This window comes from Anomalospiza imberbis, chromosome 3, assembly GCF_031753505.1.
Source record: "Anomalospiza imberbis isolate Cuckoo-Finch-1a 21T00152 chromosome 3, ASM3175350v1, whole genome shotgun sequence".
Taxonomy (NCBI): Eukaryota; Metazoa; Chordata; class Aves; order Passeriformes; family Viduidae; genus Anomalospiza; species Anomalospiza imberbis.
Window position 1 is genome coordinate 68236272 of NC_089683.1, and position 13007 is coordinate 68249278.

Below are 13007 nucleotides of genomic sequence, written 5' to 3' on the forward strand. Positions count from 1 at the left end.
TGAAAACTTATGGTTATTTTGGCTTAAGTAGATTCACAGTTAAATTGCCATCTTCTTTGTGAAAGAAAAAAAAAAGACATCAAAACTTCAGCTGACCTAATTATAAATATTAATTTACTCTCTATTGAATATTTTGAACTTTCTAGAATTACGTCATAGCAAAGAGATTTTTATACAAAAAAGACATTAATAGATGTTGATTTGGTCTATATGGCCAGGCAATAAAAAGGGTACTTGGAGTGTTTAACTCTGTACAGCAAGCAGACTATAAATACTCCATACTCTGCACAGCTTGGATGGAAATGTACCATGGCTCAGGCATGCCATATTATGTAAATAATGAATTCTTCCATAGAGTTGTTACAGGTTTCCTAAAATTGATACACTCTAGCACTATTAGAAGAGCTTAATTAACATATTCCTTTTTGCCACAGTTTTCAGGGATAGACCATTAATATCAAGTGGATTTCTTTTTTTTAACTCAACATCCTCTCAGATGGTTGCTTCAAATGCCGATGATAGCCTGATCAAGGCATGTACGTTCTGGTTCCTCCTCCTTCTTTTGTGTTTCTTAGAAGAATCCTGGTATGCATCCTCCTAGACAACATCAGTAGAAAGTGCTGCTGCTTGGGATTCATAGTAACATTGTTATCCAATAATTGAAGTAGGGATTAAAATTCCTCTATATGTGGGTTTTTTTTTATATTATTTATCTGTCCATTATTTATTTATCCATTTACATCAGCAGTGAATTTATCATAACTGGACTGACCTGTCCTTTGATGTAAATTAATACAAGGGCATTTGTACTTTGAGGTAAGTACATGCTAATAGATGGATGAAAAAAACTTAGTGAATGTATGACAGTTTTTCACACAGATATTTAAAAATTGATGAGAACCAGATTCTGCCCTGGTTATGATTTGCTGTATGATAATTTCAAGAAGGTCACAAGGCTTTCCTCTGTGTGTGTTGGAGGGAAATTGTTTTCACACAGAACATTACTCCTGGAAGAAATAAGCACTCTATTTACACATATAGAAGACTCCTCAAGTCTTCCAGGAAATCCATTTGAAAACTATTTACAGTATTAGTATGCAAATTATATACCACACACTAAATGGGATTCTTGCAGCAGAGCACTCTGACAGGCATCTCACTATTTGAACTATGGTAGTACAGTTAAAAAAACAACACAAAAAGAAAACACAGCTGGATATAATTGTATTCAAACATATACTTATTATGTTAATGAGGGCATACAAATAAAATTAAATGTTGTCCAGCAGAGGTTTTCCCACAAAGGCTGAGTTATTTTAGCAAAGTGTTCACATAATGCAGCTTTTTGTGTTTATTTTAATTGAAAAAATGTTTGATATTTATCCCTAAATGTTTACAGATGAAATTTGGCAGCATCAGAAAAACAATAAAACCCATCTCATATCAAGTATAATTTAATAAATATACTTCAGCTGAGAAGAAAACATAAATTGTGTCCTAATCTACATTAGGTACTTCCAGTCATATAATTTAAATAAAATGATGAGAACGCTATTGTATAGAGGTAGTGATACATGTCTTAAGCTCCTATTGTTACCCCAGGTTGTCAGAGCAGTTGATGCACCCTTTAGCCACCTCCCCTTTTGCACTGAAGCTTCCTGATGCTTCCTTGCCTCTGCCGTCCTGGGGCTGCTCTCCTGTCAGCTTCTCTTCAGTCCCACCTTGGTCCAGCTTCTCCCCACCAGCCTCTCCTGCGTGCCCCTGCCTGGGCAACTTCACTTCAGTGTGAGAGGTTTTAAGCAGCCAGGTGTCAGTAAGAATCCACTGAGTGCTGTACAAAGTCAGTACTGGATCGGCCCTCTTTGCAACCGGCAAAACTTTGCCCTTGTTTCGTTTCTAAAAGTCTCCCAGAATTTCTTGTCCCCCTTGCATCAATGTGCACAATTCTGGCATGTAAGTTACCCAGGCAAGTTGCAAGATCTGTCCATACCTATTTACTTCTGGTGGGCTTGAAATCTTCAAAAATAAGAGGCTTCAGATGAGGTTTATGCCTTTTTTTTTTTTTTCCCCTCTCCATATTTAGGACATGCTTAAAAGCATAGCTTCAAAGCATGCTTAAAAGCATAACAAACCATAACTGAAAACTGAATAAATAACAGTTTGTGCCTTATGTAAGTGTGCCTGCTATTCAAATTGTTACATTCAAAGCCTGTAGACATTGTTAAAGCCGCTGCCTTCTTCACTGCCAGCTGCTGCTGTAATCCCAAAGTACATCCACTTGGTTTTTTTAAACTTTGTATCTCAGTATGCTGCCCTGGGAAATTGCTTTCTGCTTTTAAATTGACCATCATGCAGAACTTTTTATTTTTCAACCTTTTTCTTTGAGATTTGCAAGTTATTTCTGAGTTCAAAACATCCCATTTTTGTTCAGAAGCACAAAAGATACCGTCCCAATTCTAGTGTGTCAGGTGCAGTCTTAAGAATATTGTCTATTTTTATCATTAGCAATGAGGAACTGTTTCTACTTCAAATGTTATATGATCAAATGCACACTAATTTATTACTTTAAAATAGAAACTTATTTATTAATTTTAAAAAAAAACATACTGGATTAAAAAAATCAGTCTGTTGTTTAGAAAATTCTCCAGAGGCAAAGTAACATTGCTCTCTTTAATGAAAGCTTTTTTTTTTTTTTTCTTAGCTATATAAGAAATTCCTAGCCTATACAAGAAATATTTAAAATTTTGTCTTATTAAATTTACAGTCATATCAAGCATTGTCTGTTGTGATAAGAAGACAGAGGTTGTATCATTAGAGCAATAATAAGTCCAGCTTGGCTGTTGGGCAAGTAAATTAAATATCTAGCTACTTCCATTAAAAAGAAACCCAACCTACTTTCAGTAAAAGTCTGCTCCCACTAGAGAGCAGATTTTGTAGTTTCTACTCAGTGTCAAATGTAATCCCTCTAAAATCAATAGATAAAACTCACCTGAGAGCAAAATACTTATTTTCATTTTTTTCCAGCAATGGGTAAATACCAGATTAACACATAGATTTTGTACTTAGAGAGAAGTGTCAAAAGAAGATGAATTAGGAGAAACTAGAGTATTTGTGTGCTTTGGGAGGCCACAGGGTTGTGAGAATGAACCACTGAAACCCAAATCTGATGTGTTGAGAGTAATTTTATTTAGGCTGTCAATATTGTGGTTAGACTGCAGAAGCCTGTTTTGTTGTTTTCCTTTCTTTTCTAAAGAAAGAAAACTTTTTTTTTTTTCCCATTTCATTTTAAAACATGATCCTCTTTAAAAATTGACCCAAAACCAAATGCTGCTGAAGCAAAGCTGAGGTTCACAGCTGAGATGAATATTTCAATGAATATTTCACAGTTCTGTTTATTTTGTCTCATTAGGTCAACCATGCTCCTTAGAGAGATAGCTAGAATGTAATGAATGGCTTTCTTGGCAAAACCAAAGCAGAAACTGACTGGTTTCCATTATCTTGGCAATTTATTTTATTTCAATTTCATGGTGTGGAATTTATTTTTTAGTCTTGCACACTGAAGAGGAGGAGTAGCTCAGAGAAGTTCCATCACAGATTTAGCCTTTTGCTTTCCTTTCTCTTTCTTTTAATAGCCTGGCTGTGTAAACACTACTGAAGTGGATATAAAAAAATCTTCAAGAATGAGAAATCCACATAAAACAAGAAAGGTAAGTATGGTTATTATATCCAAAGCAGGAGATGGAGGAAATTTATAGAATGAATTTCCATAATTTCTTAAAGCACTTTTTTCTTACAGCTGCAAGGAAAAAATGCGTGAAATGTATGCTGATATTTCATAAGCTCTTAGTTGAATTAGTATTAAAAAAATTGCGAATGCTAAGTGAATGATATCACATAAGATTTTGGAGAAATACAAAGAGATTTTGAAGATAAAATTAATTTTTTGCATGCTTTATTAATGTTGTTCAGTAGATTGAATAAAGCACATTAAAATGTTTCTGTCAGTAATTAAGGAAAAAAAATTAAAAATTCAGTGTAAATTCTAACGACAGTTCTTGTCCAGGTCTTCATGAAAAGGATGTCTCTATATTACAATTATGCCCAAAATGGATGACTGGAAATGATGGAAGAAGTTGGCTTTATCTAAATTAGGTTGTAATTAGAGTGTAATTTCTCTAGGGATGTACAGATGGATTGGCTCAACAATTTTAAATCCTTTGCAACATAACCATGTAGATTGACTCCCACTTTAAAGTACTTCCTTTGAGGTGCATTTGCATGTTGACCCATAGGAAGGTATGCTTTAAAAAGGAAAGTGGATTTAGAGAAAGTTTTAGCTTGGCTTCTTTATGGTAGTGAAAGGTCCAGATTAGTGTAATTTTCCAGACGGTAATTGCAATTTTGGAAGTAATCCAAATAATCTGTGTGTTAGTGTACCTCTCAGGATACTCCACCTACCAGTCATCTCCACTTACTGTAATAGCATCTCTCAGTGTCATTCCCCATGTTTAGTATGATGCTAATATAGAGACCTAATAAAAGTAGATCCTCGGTTGTGGCTTTATGGAATTGTGGGAGTTTGGGAGTCTTTATTTTACACTCTAGTGCAGAAACACGATTTTATCTCAGTTTATGGGTTATTGCAGTTTCTTTAGATAAAGATGATCTTGGCTAACTCCTTGAGCACAACGTACTATGGCTGTGTGTAGAAAGCATTGTCTGAAAGCAACCATCATTGTTTCGTATTTTTTTGCATAGTCTGTCTATGGCTTACAAAATGACATTCGAAGTCACAGCCCTACGCACACGCCAGTGCCAGAGACTAAGCCACCCACAGAAGATGAACTACACCAAGAGGTTTGGAACATTACTACAAAAATGTACTTTCAAATTTACTTTTTAGGAAATAACTTTTTAGGTGTAAACTCAAAAATTATTATAACTGGGAAGTTATTCAGAAGAGCTGTTGCAAACATTTAATAAACCTTTTCTTTGTCTCCAGGTATATGGATTTAGGCATGTAACTTCATCCAAACTAATGAGACAAAGCATAAATTTTTTGTATCATGTATTAAAGACCTAAAGGCAGTGGGAAGTAGGCCAGTGAGTGGATTCATTGTATAGCTAAGCCCATTAGCCCCTTCAGCTGTAGACATCTTGCTCTTCTTTCAACACTGATTTGAGCCTTGGGGGTATACCTACCACTCCATGTATGCATGCATAGGTTTGCACATTTATCTACTGTTAAAACTTTGTTAATCTTTCTTGAGATGTTAGAGTCTGGAGAAGGTAAATGTCTGAAGAAGTGTTAGTTCTCCTCAAAAATCTGAAAAAAGGCTAATTGGATTTCTGTTGATGAACCTTTAGGGAAAATGTTATATTGGGCACATTTTTTGTCTCTGTATGATCTTTTCCCTTTAATGGAAACTTCAATTTATTTTAGAGCTACATCAGTGAAATGTTGTTTTAATTCAGATATATTTCTCTTCTGTGCCCTAGGATAAATTAATGTTCAATTACAGCCCTAATAAAAAAAGTTATAGAAATAGAGTCAAGCAATAAATTACTCATAGAACTCTTTGCCTTCCTTTCTTGCAGATTAAGCACTGGCAAATGCAATTAGACAGACATAGATTAAAAATGTCAAAAGTTGCAGAGAGGTACGTATATTGTCACATTTTCTATTTTTTTCAATTAGACTGATAACTATTGGGAAAAATGTCAGTGTGAAATAGCTTCAAAGAGCTATTCACAGCAAATAGCTCTTCAAAGAGAGACATGAGAGCTCAGATGTCATAGAAGTAACTGATGAGAGTTTACTTTAAGTGGAGAAGTATGAAGTTCTTTTAGTGATAAAAATATTCCAGATATTCCATTATAAATTTCTGATAAACCTGAGTCACTAAAAGAATCTCTGACCAAGTTTCTTACAAGTTTCACCTTTCATTGGCAGGGAGGCTAAATGGGAATAGGTCTGGGGTTATTGTTTTGATATTTCAAAAGGGTAATCACTGATGAAGCAAGGGAACTGGATGGTGTGGAGCTCAGTCAGTGCTTGAACAAAGTGAGATTGGGCTCAGTTTGGGTCACAGATGTAACACTAGTGGGAATCTATCTCCAAATAAGGCCAAATTTGTCAGGAAGGGGCTAGAAAGCAAATAAAACAAAAAGCCCAGCATTGCAGAAAATTGAGCTGCTTGGGGCTTAGTAAAGGAAGTAAGGCCAAATACAAATTGCTCTTCATCTTCTCATAAACATTTGTGCATATATGTCTACTTATTTATGTGTATGTGTGTATACATATATGCAAATACATATAAATATTTATTTATAAAGACAGCAGATTAAGATTTTTTGTTTGCTGAACAGTAAAAATATAATGTACACTAAATATAATAGGAATTGAAAAGAAAGAATAGTTGTCCTCACTTGTCAATAATTTTACAAAAATTATGAGGCCAAAGGAAACAGCAAGCATAAACAAGGACAATGGGAGATGTAAATTACCAGAATACAAGCAAAGTTTTTAGTGTGTGCAACTGAGTCAGACCAATTCTTGAATATAAAAATAAAAAGTGAAAAAAATGATTTATTTTTGAAAAAATAAAGCTGGGAATAATGTTCTTTGATTAGGAAATAATAAAAAATATTAACTATATTTAAGAGAAACTAAAAGGAGCACTAGAATCTGCAGGGCCAATAAATATAACCTGTGTAACATGTAGTGTTTTAGAACAGATTTTAAAGAAACTGTTGATTAAAACCACAGGGATATAAAACATGTTCCTTTATGAAAACAAATGTGCATGGAAGAGGTTGTATGATCTAATTTATTAGTGCCAAAAGGAACATTAAATGGAGCTATGTGGAAGTATTAGGGAAGCTTATTTTATTTCTACTCTTGGTAAACCTGAGCCACCCCTCCTTCTTTAATGGTCCTTCTTCAGTGGTCCACTTTCAAACAGCTTGAGCAAACCTATTTCACCCTGAGCTTGTAGCTGCCTTCTGAGTGTGTGCACACACAGTTACCATGGCTCAGTTGATGCAAGGTAACTTGTTAGCTGGGGTAGCCTCATCAGGTTTCTTCTCCTCCTGACTTGACAATGTTTGATGCTTTTGTTTTCCTAGTCTATTAGCTTATACAGAGCAGTATTTGGAATATGATCCTTTTCTTGTGCCCCCTGATCCCTCAAACCCTTGGATATCAGATGACACTACTTTCTGGGAACTGGAGGCAAGGTATACAATTTTATTTCCTCTTTGTAAGTAAGGGAGTATGACATGCTTTTCTGGAATGTGAAGATTTCAGACAGAGGTACTTCACGAGAATACTGAGGCAGAAGAGCACTGCAGTACCGTTTTGGTCTTTCCAGTTTTACAGTTTTGTAAGATGGGAAGTGCTATATATTAATAAATCTGTGTGAAATGTTACAGTAACCAGTTTCCAGGCTTCTAGTATGGTGAAAAAAAAAAGACAGCTTTTAAAATCTGATAATATTCCTAGTTGGAATTTTTTTTTCCTGTGTATTACCTTCATCCTATATAAGTACTGACAGTCTGTTTGCTCATTGCTGAACATTATGAACACTCTAAAAAGTGAGAAAACCATGGAACTTTAAGACTTGGTATAAATTATGAACACATTGTTAGAATAGTGAAGCATTGGTCATTTCGGGTTCTGTTGTTTTTTCTGTAGCAAAGAGCCAGGACAGCAGAGGGTGAAACGATGGGGATTTGGCATGGATGAAGCTTTGAAAGACCCTGTGGGAAGAGAGCAGTTTCTGAAATTCTTGGAGTCAGAATTCAGTTCAGAAAATTTGAGGTAAATGAGAGTTACTTTTTTTTTTTTTTAATAGCTTATAAGTTATATTGGGTTTTTGCTTTGTTTTTTTTTTTTCCTGATACTTTTCATTTTTGACCCCTTCAAAAATTTTCCTCACCTTTCAGAATTAATTCATCCAGATTACTTCTTGCTTTCATGTACAGGCTGAAGGGAATATTCATATAGTTAACAGAGACTCACATGAAGCATATTTTTCTATTCATATTCAACTTTTGGTCAAATTACTCATGCAAGAACTTTTCTCTCAGCTTGTCTTTTAAACAGGTATAAAACTGACTCATTCAAAGCCTGTTGAATGTATTTTGTTTAGTCAAATATTATGAGAAAAGTAAAAAGAAAATAATAAAAAAAAAAAAATAAAGGATCTAAAAGTAAAATTCACTGACTTTCACCAGGTTGATTAGTTTCTGGGGATCATTTTGAATATCTCCACCAATATTCTAGTACTTTTGCATCTGACACAGCTGAAGTAGGGTGACATCTAGCTCTCAAATTCCCCACTAATTGTAAAATGGAAAAAGTGCTCTTAGTGTATGAAGCATAGAGGGTATGTTTCTAAAAGCATATTTACAGAATTACTTTTAAGTGAGGGGAAAAATTATTTGATTAAAAAAATTATAGTCCATCAGTTGTTTAATAGCATGTTTTGTTTTTGCTGTTCTAAGAAAGTCATATTTCAGGAAGGGTTATTTCAGAGAGATTATTAACAGCCTTTCTATAGACAGAAAAATTAAGCTGAGCATAGTACAAAAATATAGACAACACGTTTTTATCTTAATTCTACCTTCTTGTCAGATGTCATCTGTATCACTTTCCATTCACCAATAACATAAGTAGTATAAAATCCTATTTGCATTTACATTCTATAATTTAGAATAATCCTAACCTACTTTTTTCCAATGCCAATTCATACTCTAAAGTGGTGCAGCATAGCCATTCATACTAAAATTATGCTTTTGTAGCATCTTACAAGAGGCATTTAATATTTATGGTGTTGATTTATAAATGCTAGGTAATTACACAGATCTCCTTGTTGTTAATTTAAATTTGTCAGCAGAATAGTTGGAGTTCTCCAAGTTGCTGACCATGTTCATATACAAATATTAACTTTGCATCACAAACATAGCCTGACCTGGATGTGTATGTTGATGACTTTATTTGTCACGGGTACTAAAAAAAACTGCAATTGGTAAAATGAATTTTTAAAATTCAGAATACCACCAAGAAAAGGAAAGTAAATTTTTAAAAAAAATATATAATTTAAAGAGTATCCTGGTAAGTTGTTATGCAGGGCAGCTGTTCAAACATGAACCTGTTGAGCCCAGTGTGTGCTGCAGTTCATGGTGCTTTTCTGTGATTAATTTGTCTCTCTGCCAACAAGACTGTTACTCACATAATCCCTAACTCTTTCGTCTAATCCTATTTACATCACTAAATACAGACAAACTGCAAGTAACTGATCTAGAAAAATTCCCTCAAGAAATTTCCTCAGAGATGTTTCCTTGACATGCCATCTACTTTTCTGTCTCTTCCTCTAAATTCTTAAATTGGCATTGTAAAATATAATATCTGAGAAATGGTGAATATGATCTTAAAGGCCAGGCAGGGGATAAATTTGCTCTGAGAAAGTGCTTTCTGTAATAATTAACTGAAGGGAAACTGTCTCAGAAGCTCAGAATTATGTTTGTAAATGCCCAAGCTGTAGGGAAATCAATCCATTAGGTTCACATACTAAATCTGGGTTAGAAAACATGAATTTGTAAAACTTGTTGTATATGGCTGTCAAAATGTTTTAGATGTCAATAATAGAAGTTAAAAGCTTGATGATTTCAACTATTACCACTAAACAAAATTTAGAAGGCAACCACTTTTGTTTCTCACCTGCTAACTCCATCATGATAATTTGGGCCTTTTTAGTGGTATTTTGTTAATTATTATTTTGACAGCCACCTTGAGAAAAATAATTATGTCCACCCACATCTTCCAACAAATTCCACTCAAATCAGTTGCTGGTTCTTGTACTTTTACAGATCTAATAATGATAAAATTTGCAACACTTCCAAGCCTATAGTTGGATGGCAGCTGGGACCCTGCTTTCGAGCTTTCAAGGAGAGTATACAGGATACAGCAGGGACTGCAGGCATGACAAGGGCTTCAGTATTAGTAGATTAGATGTCTTATACCTCATTTTGGTGAAACAAAAACCATGAAATTTTAAGTCTACCAGATACCACATTTCTATTCAACTGTAATAATCTTAAATAGCAAGAAGTCCCAGTGTTACTGTTACATTAATTATGAGAATGTCTAAGGTATCTGAGAATATCATTCTTGGCAGATTCAGATCCTGTCTTAAAGAATACAGCAGGGATGAAGGACCTTGGGCTGTGATTTAATAGGAAGAATTGTGCAGTGCTCAGGAATATAACCAGGTTTCCCCTTCTTACTTTGTATATCTGCACTTTTTTCTTTGTCTGTAAATGAGGCTTAATAGTATTTCACTCTCTGAAGGAGTGTTGTAAAGCATGGCAAAGGAATAAAACTGCATAAGCAGTTCTGTCAGTGCAGTAACTTCATTACAGTGTGACTGCAGTTTGCAGGTTGGATCCTGCACTCACCTAATGCAGGGTATGGCTTGTGATCTCTTGTTACCATGCAGATTTTTGGGAAGAATTGCTTTGTGTGCTGCTCAATACACAGATCAAATAGCTAAAGTAACATATGATTGGAATAATAGATTTATGAAATTCCCAATGCCTATTACAAAAATGGTGACCATTGTTTAAAATTCACAAAACTAAAGTTTGATTGCGATCCAGTACTATTGAGCTTGGTCACAAGGTTTTCCAAGTATTAAAAAAAGTACTTTTCAAACAGAATGAGTTTATGAGATCAAACTTACTACAGCATGGCACCTGGAGACCCAATGTCTTTAATTTCTGTAGGAAATTGTATTCCTCTTCTTGTCCTTCCTTTTTCTGTAGTGCAGCAGAATTCTTTGGAAAGTTATTATTTGTATGCTGACTATAGGTTTACTCCCAACAGGTTATTCTGTAGGAATTGCAGCCTGTAAATATTAAATCATTTCAGACCTGCCAACCTGAAAGCCTGTCTGAATCCTTATGCAGTATTGCAGTGAGTGTGATTTCCAAAGCTGCTCTAAGAGTGAAAAACCTCCTAAGTTAGTGAGAGTGGTGTCAGGTTAGGTTCCATGATACAGAAAGAAAAGCCACTGGATCCCTTGCCCCTTCCTTTGATGCTTGTTTCTTAGGGTTGTAATGTGTGACTAGTAGGGAAAACGGACTTTGCATTCCTGTTATCCAGAAAAAGAAGAGAGGGACTGAGAAATTTGATAGATTTGGATGTTTTCCCTCAATATTTTTTGTCTGACCATCCCCCTGCAAGCTGACATTTAGTGAGGTGTTTATACTTTACACTGGTGATTATGAGGCCCTGTTGTGGGTGCTAATAACTTGACCAAAATTTAATCCTCAAAGCTGAAATTGCTTGTGAGTTATTTCTCATTCAGACTCAAGCTTAAATGCCAAGTGCCAGCAGTGTTGCCATTTCTGCAGAGTAGATGAGAAAGAACTAGCTTCAAGATTTAATGAGTTTCTCTGTCATTTTCTTGAAATCCTTCAGTTCTACTATGCCTTGAAGCTTGAAGTTGTAGTGGGAAAGAAGGTGGACTCTGGAAATCAGAGAGCAGTGTTTCCTGCCACTGGAAAAATATTAAGTGATTTTATTAATAGAGTTTGTTTAGGTTTTTGTTTGCTTTTTCTGAAAATGCTGAAAAGTCTAGCCTCTTATTTGTTTTGCCACATGCAGTGGGTGCAAAATTCACATAATTCCCACTCCAGTGTTTCCACACTGACTATACCTCACATGTTTCACAGAGAACCACTGCAGCCTTTCTCCCACTCGTTGTTCCTGCAGGCTAAATTTAACTGATTAGCTTGTTCTGGAATCTGGCTGCACCTGCCTTTAGGTCAATTAATGGGACAGAAGCTGTGTTGCAGCTGTGCTATTTATCCATGGGGCCACCTTGGTTTTGAAAATAATCCAGCTGGAGGACATAATTCCCAGATATCTTGCAGCATGTGTTTTAACAGTCCATGTGGCTGGATGTACTACTACTGTACACTACACACTCTGCTGTGTGTCAGCTGTGTGACCCAGCAGGTGGCAGCCCAAATGCCAGGGTAGAAGACAGCAGCGAGGTTTACACTCAGCTACTCAAGTCTCTGTTCAAACAGTACTGAGCATCTGCTAGAAAGGGTCTCCATGGCAAAAGCAAACCTCCACCAACGGGAGATGCAGTTTCATCCAAGGGCAGCCCGACTGAGTTCTAATTCCTTACACAAAGTAGCACCAAGTCTGTGTATATCATTGCCCAAAAAATGCTACTCCCCTTGTCCCCTCCCTGCCCTTGCACATAGTTAATGTTGCAGACTGTGTGCTTTTTGCTACAGGAATCTTCCCTTGCTCTGGTCACAACTCATGAGGCAGAGAGCTGTGAAATGGTACAGGGAGCTCTTTTGATTTGAGGCCCTGTGCTGAGGTCTTGCTGACTCCATTTCAACTTCATCTGTGCTATTGGTTGCCATGGGATATTTGAAAAAGTTATTTTTGAAAATGCAAGAGGGAGCAGCCTTATTTTTGTCATTTTTAAACTTTGAATATTTGAATTCAACTCTCTGTAGGAGGAGGGCAGGCATCTTTTCTTAAAAGATAAGTAGATTAAAATCTTAAAATGTGTGTTGGCTGTGAAATAAGCACCCTAGACATAACACAGAAATCATAATTCTTCCCACTTTAAGAGAGGTTTCTATATTTAGAGTTTGACATTTTTTAGTTGAGTCTTTGAATGCTATTGTTAGAAGGGTAAAATTAAATTAATCTGTCAAAGAACTGGTGTTCAGCCTGTAAAAATGGGTCTATACAACCTCCCTATTCTGTGCTGCAAGCATAGAAGTTAAATTTATTGAAATTTATCTCCCATCTATTTCCCCAAAATTGAGTATAACCTACTATATGAAAACAGTTTACTTGCAAAAGCAAATAGCATCCTAAGGCATGTTTGCAGTGACTTCCAGAATTGTTGGCAGTGATACTGTGAAACAAAAAAGGAAGTGACATCTCTGAGCTAGATCTGCAGGGTGTC

The 13007-nt window shown here is 35.6% G+C and overlaps 1 protein-coding gene across 15 annotated transcripts in view; it reads left to right on the plus strand.

Annotated features, from left to right (window-relative positions):
- RGS7 (regulator of G protein signaling 7) overlaps positions 1-13007 on the plus strand; it is a 259983-nt gene that overhangs the window by 212880 nt on the left and 34096 nt on the right. For all 15 annotated transcript variants that reach the window (XR_010997344.1, XR_010997345.1, XR_010997347.1 and 12 more), the window contains 5 exons: positions 3633-3707; positions 4759-4857; positions 5599-5660; positions 7129-7239; positions 7697-7822. Coding sequence is in view for 12 of the 15 variants with exons in the window: in XM_068184951.1 (XP_068041052.1) it covers positions 3633-3707; positions 4759-4857; positions 5599-5660; positions 7129-7239; positions 7697-7822 (473 nt within the window). In the remaining 3 variants the exon portion in view is untranslated. The remainder of the gene's footprint in view (positions 1-3632; positions 3708-4758; positions 4858-5598; positions 5661-7128; positions 7240-7696; positions 7823-13007) is intronic.